The 8,584-nt window shown below is 53.9% G+C and overlaps 1 protein-coding gene across 1 annotated transcript; it reads right to left on the bottom strand.

Moving 5' to 3' along the window:
• Positions 1-4,273: 4,273 nt before the first annotated feature.
• On the bottom strand, positions 4,274-8,477 carry GPN2 (GPN-loop GTPase 2). The gene is made up of 5 exons (XM_009082713.1): positions 8,057-8,477; positions 6,209-6,365; positions 5,725-5,885; positions 4,945-5,075; positions 4,274-4,485 (listed from the first exon to the last, which is right to left on the bottom strand). Exons 1-5 carry the CDS (start codon positions 8,471-8,473, stop codon positions 4,413-4,415), a joined length of 939 nt encoding a protein of 312 aa, XP_009080961.1. The 5' UTR covers positions 8,474-8,477; the 3' UTR covers positions 4,274-4,412.
• Positions 8,478-8,584: the final 107 nt, after the last annotated feature.

Here is an 8,584-nt window from a genome sequence, read left to right as displayed (position 1 = left end):
CCAGACGCGCTGGGGCAGGAGAAAGCTCAGCAATTCTGGCCCTGGCACGAGGCCACGGCAGTGGGTGCCGCTCCCCCCGCACCGCCAGCGCGTTTCAACATGAAAAATAATTACAATAAAATACAGTCATGGCACCCAGGGCTATGAGCTCATCAGATCCAGCAGGGCTGGGCAGGAATCGGCCTTTGATGGGAAACACCAGGATGCCAGGAGGAAACGCGCCGTGACTCAGGACGTGCCGCCCTGGTTCAGCTGGGCCCCGGACTGGAGACGTGGGGGACATGCCAGTCCTGAGCCTTGACATAGCACAACGTCCTGGGGTGCCCAGAGCTCCTGGGCTTTGGGGAAACTGAGGCACAACCAGGGAAGTGCCCCCCTCTTCCTCGTGTGCAGGGATTGTGGGGTACCTGGTGCAGCTCCTGGAGTAGGGATCAGCCTGGGATGTGATGAGGTTTGCCGTGGGAAAGCTCTGGCTGCTGTGGGAGGTTGGGCTGCACAAACCAGAACCTCTTCACCCTGGATGGGACACGTCACCTGGTGCATAGCCCAGACGAGGGGATTAACCCCTGTGAGCACCCCCAGCCCCTTACCTACCCCCCAGTCCCCTCCCCATCCTCATCATGGCATCTTGTAGTCCTGTGTCACCTTGGTCCTGCCAAGCACAGGGTCATTGGCCCAGCAGGTTCCCATTTGCTCCACAGTTCCAGGCTGAGCTGGAGAGACCTCTGGAGGTGTCGGGGGAGGCCAGCGAGGGGCCCTGACGCTTGGCCTCCGCCTGGCCCCGAGCACTCCCAGCCTGGGAACCAGCCCCAGACCTGTAATTAGCCAAACCAGGACAGCTGGCCTGGAAAACGAGCCGAGGGCTCACGCTGGCCCTTGACCCCACAGCCTGGGGACACCAGCAGCCCAAGGCTGGTTGAACTGGAGGGTGGTGAGGTGGGAGCTGAGGGTGCTGGTGCCTGGGGAGGGGGTTAACTGGGGATTTCTGTCCATCCCTGCTGGTTCTCACGGCCCGTGGGTTCTCGCCAGCTTCCCAGGAGTTAACTGATTTCAACAGCTCCTGAAATTGCAGCGTGGCTGGGCCGTGTAGGAGGAGGATGCTCCTTGGCTCCCAGCCGGTCCGGCAGCTTTTCGGGGCTGGGAGGGAGGCCCTGGATCCCCAGGACACCTCCTGGGAGAGGGTTGTGCTGATGGGGACTGTGGGGTGTTCCCTGGTGTCATGTGGAGTGGTGGGACCCAGATGGAGTGGATCAGGGAAACACCAGGACCCTTATCCCTGTCCTTGTCTGGTGGATGTTCTCAGCATCCCTGATGCTGCGCAGGAAGGGGCACCCAGCAAAGCTCTGAAATATATGAGTTTTAGTGTCTTTAACATCAGTAGAGCAAATGGACATGGATGTCCTGGGTCAAGGAGTGTCCCCCACCCTGGAGCCACTGTCCCAGCACAGCCCCATGCACTATGGCTAGTAGCAAGGCCACTGAAACAGGTCTCTGATGGCAAACAGGTGATGCTGAGCTTTCACTCTGCCCATCCTGACTGTGGCTAGGGTGGCTGCAGGACCCACAGCCAGGCCTGTCCTTGTCCCTGCATCTCTCAACCTCCCCACAGGGCTTTGTGCCTGGGGCTGGGGCTGGCTGGCTCCTGGCTGAGCCACCAGCAGCACCTCCCTGGTGTCTGGGCACCCAAGCTGGCCATCACCCTGGCCTCGGGGCAGTGATTGATGGGCAGTCTCCTGCCAGGCTGGCACCAGGTGCCTGCTCTGGGGGCTTTGGGATTTTTGGAGAGGCTTTTTAACCCTGTCAGAGAGCATCACTTGGTGGCAAAGCTCAGCCTTTGAGAGGAGCTGGGATGGAGTTGGAATGGGGGCCAGAAGCTGGAAGTGGGACACAACGAACACCAGTTTGGTAGCTGTGATTGAAGTCCAAACCCTCCATCCCCAAAAATCACACCCTGCTGTGCTCAGTCTCGCCCAGGAGGTCCCACCACAGTCAGGGTGGGCTCAGCCTCTGCCCTGCCTTGCTCAGTCTCACTCAGGAGGTCTCACCATGGTCAGGGTGGGCTCAGCCTCTCCTGGCACCAGGCTTGGAGGGGCTGGGGCAGGTAGAATCAGCTGGGCAGAAAACCAGGCCCCACCAGGGATGTGCCTCAGTTGGGGTGACTAATTCTGGCCCTTTGCCTCAGCTGATTGCTCAATGGGAGTGACAGCAGCCAAAGTGTCACCTCCCTCAGCCCCAGGAGCCTCCATAGCCATCCCCTCCCAGCATGGGGACATGTGGGTGCAGGAGCTGGAGAGATTTCACACTGGGGTCTCCAGCCTTCCCTGTCTCCTGCTGAGCCATTTTCCATGTCACCCTGACCAGGAACAGCAAGGATCATCCCTGCTGGGCTGCAGGTCCCAATTCAGCTGTAAAAATCTCCTTGGTGTGAAAATGATGCATTTTTGAGGCTTCTAGACCTCAGGAATTCATGGCTCAGCCACGGCAGAGGATCCCTGAACTGAGCAGTTTCTATCCCCTTTGATTCTTAATTTCTCCAGCACAGCACAGCAAGGCTGAGGCTGCAGATATCCAGGGTATTCAAATAGAAAAAGCCAAAAAGCTACGAAAGCTTTGATGGCTCTTGCATAACTCAGCATGACCTGACCATACCCTTTTAAGCCACCAAATCTCTCAAAGCCATGAAAAAGCCACTATGAAATTAATATTTTTATGATCACATCTCCCATCCCCTCACAGCAACTTCAGACCTCCAAAATGACCCGGGCAAGGCCACAAGCCACAGGGTGAGGATGGAATTTCAGCTCAGTTATGGTTAAATTGGCTTCCAGACCTTCAGCATTGTCAGGCAGCTGCTGAGTTCCAGCCAGGAATACCCAGGGAAGTCCATGGGCTCTTGGGAATAGAGCTGAGGCACTGGCAGCAGACAGGGATTTACTTTGATATGTGAAATCTTAGTGGAGTTTCTTTGGGAACAGATCTGGTTGAAGCACAAGCCTCTGTGTGTGTGTGTGTGTGTGTGTACATGGAAGTTTGTCTTTGTCCTCCTCCTTGTCTCCAAAATCCTTACCAAAAAACTGGGAGATGCAGGAAAAATTAACTTTAATTCCCTGCCTAGCTGCCCAAGACTCCTATCACATTTAGACCCAGTGAGGATCAGCTGCAATCCTTCTGCCATGGGCTAAATTATCCTGTGAGAAAGTCTGAACGTATTTTATGCAAGATCTTGGGCAAGAGACGATGCTGAGTCTGCAGAGAGCTGGGATTGGGAGTCTCACCCATTCCCATCCCTCGTGGAGCTGCCAGGAGGCACTTGGAGGCTGCTCAGTGTGGCCACCTCACTTGTCACCCCCCCATCCCTCCCATCCCCATCAGGGATCAGAGCACGCAGCACGTGAGCTTGGGAGCTGCTGCTATCACCACTGGGAACTGAGAGGGAATTGCATGGGAAGGAAGGGAAGCCCCAGGATTTGGGATGTGGAGAAAGCAAGCCCAGAGAAAGGTGGATGAAGACATCAAGGCAGCTGCTGGGAAAGGCCCTACATGCAAACCATGAGCTGAGTCACACAGGGGCTTTCTTAATCAAAAGCCTCCAAAAGCCGAGCTGGCAGTTTGTGCGTCTCCCTGTGTCCCAACCTCCAGCCTCTGGATCACTCCTGGATCACCAGGAGTGACCTGCTTTCCTGTCCCACAGTCCTCACTCCCTCTAGCAAATGTTGTGCTTGTTCTCAGGCAGATCAGAGAGGAACAGGCCACGGCCAACACGGAGCTGCAGCACACACACCGCGCTTGCCGCCGCGACGTTCCCACCGGAGGCTCTTTAGCCTCAGGCTTTGGAGCACTCTTGAGTTTCTTTATTCAGGTTCAGCAAACTCACAAGATGAAAGGGAGATGAAGGAATGTTTTATTAAGAAAGAGTCCATCATTATTTCTTTTTTAAAAAAAAGGAAAAGAAAAACAAACATCTTTCTGTCCTCCTTGAGACGGAGTGGAGGCGTCTCAGCCTGGATACTCCTCGGAGCATGAGGCCTGTGCACGTTCCTCCTGCAGCCAACCCAGAACTTGTGTCTCAAGTCTTGCTGCAGATGAGGCAGCACCAACTCATTTTTTTTCTCTTTGGATCTGTCTTGGTCATGATGGGGAAGAGGAGGTTTTATTTCCCTTCTTTTCCTGCCCTCCCCTGGCTCAATCTCTGTTCCTAAGACCCATCTCGTCCTGCCCTCAGCCATCTCCTTCCTGCCAAATCACTGCTCTGTGCAGTGGGGCTGAAGCTTGGGAGGTCAAACCCACCCAGAGAGGGATGTCCAGCAGCCAGACTCTGCCTTGAAAGGCTTTCACCTGCTCTGAGTCACAGCTTAAGCTTCTGGTAGGAAAAGGAGAGGTGTCAAAACAGAGAGGAGCCGTGGCAGGGTGTGTCACAGATCCATCACCTCTTCTTCCACGGCTTTGTCCTGAGATTGCACATACTTCTCCTGCACTGCAAGTGTGCTGATAACGCAGTAATTAAGGAAAACAAGGGGCTGGGCTCAAACACTCCCTTCTGCAAGGAGCTCTGAACGTTCTCAGCGAGGAACCAGCCACATATCAGCCCCAAGGCTGGCAGGAAGACCCAGTGCTGGCAGCAGCAGGCATCACCTGAGTTATTTCTGGCTCTGCCTGATCCCAGACCCGACAAGTACAGGAGAATCAATTGTATGGTTTGGAAAAGAGGGAATGAACTCATCCAAGGGAGTGTGAGAAGGAGGAAAGTTGTCAAAAAATTCCTTCCATATTCACAGTAGAAATTAGCAACAACTGTGGTGGGTTTGGTGTGGACAAGTGTCTGTTATGAGCTGAGCCTGACACACTCATCACACGTGTGCCACCAACCTGGGCCTGCAAAGGGCCATTCCCACCTCCAGCCTCTCTCCCCAGGGGAGAAATCAAACTCAGCACCACAAAGGATACGAAGAAAAGTGGAAATCAGCTCCCACTGCTGCTGACATCAGAGCTTCCAGGCTCCTGTGCTCCTGGTCTCCAAAGGAATAGCCGTTGGCTTTGTCCACTGCCTGCATCACCTGCCGCATGCTCTCCTTGTCCTGAGAGGGAGCAGGGGCACACTGGGGATCTGCTGCTTTCCCAGAGCCATGAGCTCATGCTGGGCTCATCCACGGATTTTCTCTGAGGCTCTGGGCCACCCACACAGTGCCCAAGGGCCTGGGGACACTGTCGACCTCCCAGAGCCCCAGGGACATGGGACAAATCGGGACAAACAGGGACACCCTGGTACAGGCCAGGCTGACACCCTCCACCCTCACTCCTTTCATCACCTCCTCCCAGCCCATTTGCCTCTGTTGACACTTCTGCCAGCTACCTGATTAACAACCACATTTCCAGCCCTTCCTCCCCAAGGTATTCCTCCCAATCTTCTAATTACTCAGTGCTCCCTAATTTAACAGCGTTTTAGGTCATCCTTTGCCCAGATCTGAAGTGCAGGTGCAGAAGAGCTGAATGAAGGGGGAGCCTGAATTCCCCACCCCAGGACACAAGGCCCACATAGCCCCAAGCTCATTAGCCTTTTCTTTTCCTTTGGCTGCTGTGGATCATTTACAAGTCTGGGTGTGTTTCCCTGTTTTCCATCCCTGAGTCTCTTCACAGCTGAGCTTTCAGCCCTCTAAGCAGACACAAAACAGCTGCTACATATCCAAATACATAACCAAGGCTCCCTGTTCCCTCCTGCTGCATCACCTGGACGTTGAGTGGGACGAAGGACACCAGGCTGTAGTCCTCAATCACCTCCACCAGCTTCTCGTTGAGGCGTCGGTAATTCCTGAAGAAGGGATCGGATGCCAAATGGTCAACCAAGTAAGAGAGGTCCAGGACCTCGGTGTAATAATCCAGGTTGAAAGCTGCAGGGAAACATAGATCTCTGAAGGCACTTTGTAAATTGAAGAGCACAGTGAGATTTACCCCAGTTTCCCAACCATCACTGAGATTTATCCCAGTTTCACAACCATCCCCGTTCCCAAGCAGATAATTTGCACCTGACACAACCCAATTCCACATCCCTCACCCTCAAATTCCTGGAAGTGTTCAAGGTCAGGTTGAATGGAGCTCTGAGCAACCTGGCCTAGTGGAAAGGTGTCCCAGGCCATGGCAGGGGGTGGAACTGAATGAGCTTTAAGGTCCTTCCAAACCCCAAGCAGTCTGTGATCCCACGGAATCCTCTTACCCAACTTTCCATACTGCTCGATCAGGTCCATCTTGGAGAGGATGTTGACGTGGGGCAGCTCCACGTGCAGCATGGTGGAGAGAGAGGTGCAGAGCACAGAGATGAACTTCCCAGGATCTGTGCAGTAGTGAGAATCCACCAAGTGCACTGCAGCCAGCTGGGCACAGAGGGACAGAGGAACAGACAAAGTCAGACCCATGACAAGACCATCCACTTGCTTTTGGGACAGTCTGGAAGTGGCAATGGGATCATCTGATCAGACCTGACTGTAACCACGTTGGGAAAGTTACCACCTACCTTCTACATCCTGCAAATAAAACATGGAATCAGAGAATCCTGGGATGGTTTGGGTTGGAAGGACCTTAAAGCTCATCACATTCCACACCCAGCCATGGGCAGGGGCACCTTCCACCAGCCCAGGTTGCTCTAAGCCCCATCCAACCTGACCTGGAACACTTCCAGGGATGGGACAAGCACTTGCTGTGCTCCAGGGACCTCCACACAGCCCTTGTGTGTGTTTTCTCCAGGTGGGCACTGTGTTTTGGAGTGGGGAGATCCATGTGTGCCCACCTGGGGCCCTTTGCACTGCCCTGTGTGACATCCAGGTGACATCTCAGGCCCCACCTGCCCGACCTGCAGCCCAGCCAAGCAGCTCTGCTCCCTGTAGGACGTGTTCTGAGCTTCCTTGCACAATGGAAGATGCAGATGAGGCTGTGCAGGTGAGAAGAGTCCCACAACCAAGGGAACCTGCTGACGCTGCGTTTGGTTTGCATTTGGGCCAAACCATGAATGTGCAAACCCTGTGCAGTGTGAGCAAGAAGGGCAAGTTCATTTGCTTGAGAATGTCACTGGGAATCTGCACATTAGAGGTTATTTTCATTCAAATAAATGGACATGAAATTGTAGCTGCTAAAAAAAGACATTTGTGCTGCTGTTTTGATGCTCTCCCAGGTGCTCACACCTGCCTGGGAGCTCCAAACTGGCTGGTTTTGCTGCAGAAATGTAGCTGTGACTCAGGCTCAGAGGCCTGACTTGAAGGAAGCTCCAGAGATCTGGGACCACATCGTTACAGCAGCACAAAACACAGGGAATCAAAGTGCTCATTAATATAATTATTAATTATTATTGCAAACCACATGGCAATTGGCTCTGCCAGCAGAACGTGGTGTGCTACAGTTACTGCTCCTGAGTGTGTGATGGCCTGAGCATTCCTGTGGGGAGGGTGGAAATCTGGAGGGAGCTGAGCTCTAAGGAGGCATCTCTGGAGAGAGATGAACTTTAAGGTCCTTCCAACCCAAACTAGCCTGGTGTTCTGTGAGAAGTGTGAGGAAGGAAACCCTGTTTCTGTTCCCAATCCCCCTGCATTAAAAGCCTCACAAGCCACTCTTTGGCCAATCCCTCCAAGCATAAAATAGGACAAAATTCCCTGATAAAGCCTCATCACAGAAAAGGCCAAAACCAGCCATCAGTACCCACAGTCTCTGCCCGTGGGATGCAGAGCCTCAGAGTCCTTTGCCAAGCACACATGGTTTCAGGTGCTGATCCAGCTCCCTGGAGGGAGATGAGCTTTAAGGTCCTTCCAACCCAAACCAGCCTGGGGTTCTGTGATGAGTGTGAGGAAGGAATCCCTATTTCTGTTCCCAATCCCACTGCATTAAAAGCCCTGACAAGCCATTCTTTGGCCAACCTCTCCAAGCATAAAATAGGGAAAAACTCCCCTCCTTCCTTGATAAAGGAATGGTCAAAACCAGCCATCAGTACCCACAATCACTCTCTGCCCATGGGGTGCAGAGTCTCAGAGCCCTTTGCCAAGCACACATGGTTTCAGGTGCTGATCCCCAAACCTACCCTGAAATTCCACTTGGCCAACTGTGCAAAGACATTCTTCAGTGCATCATGGTGTGTGTAGAGCTCCACCTGCCCTGGGCAGTCAAAGAGGATGTAGTGTCCCTTGAGTCCTTCCAGCTTCTCCTGCAGCCAGTCGGAATTGGCCTCCAGGTACTCCATGCAGTAGATCAAGCCCCCGTTGGGGCCCAGGCCCAGGCTGTCCATGACATCAGGCAGGGTGATGAGCTCAGCGATGTCCAGGGCACAGGGGCAGGGCAGGGCCTCGTTGGCAGGGTCCAGGTTCACCACAGACACCCGACGGCCCAGGTGGCCCAGGAATTCCCGCATGGCATGGCAGTAGGTTGTCTTCCCAGAGCCTGGTGGCCCAATGACCACCTGGCCAAAGGCCAAGGAGCTGCTCTTGCTGCTCTCAGACATGGTGGGGCATGTCCTTCTTCTCACTGAGAGGAGAAAAAATCCTGTTGGCTATTTTCATGGAATGTTAAGGGGTTGGAATGGACCTTATAGATCATCTAGTCCCAACCCCCT

Source organism: Acanthisitta chloris, unplaced genomic scaffold, assembly GCF_000695815.1.
Source record: "Acanthisitta chloris isolate BGI_N310 unplaced genomic scaffold, ASM69581v1 scaffold35819, whole genome shotgun sequence".
NCBI lineage: Eukaryota > Metazoa > Chordata > Aves > Passeriformes > Acanthisittidae > Acanthisitta > Acanthisitta chloris.
This window is presented reverse-complemented; position numbering and strand designations above follow the sequence as displayed.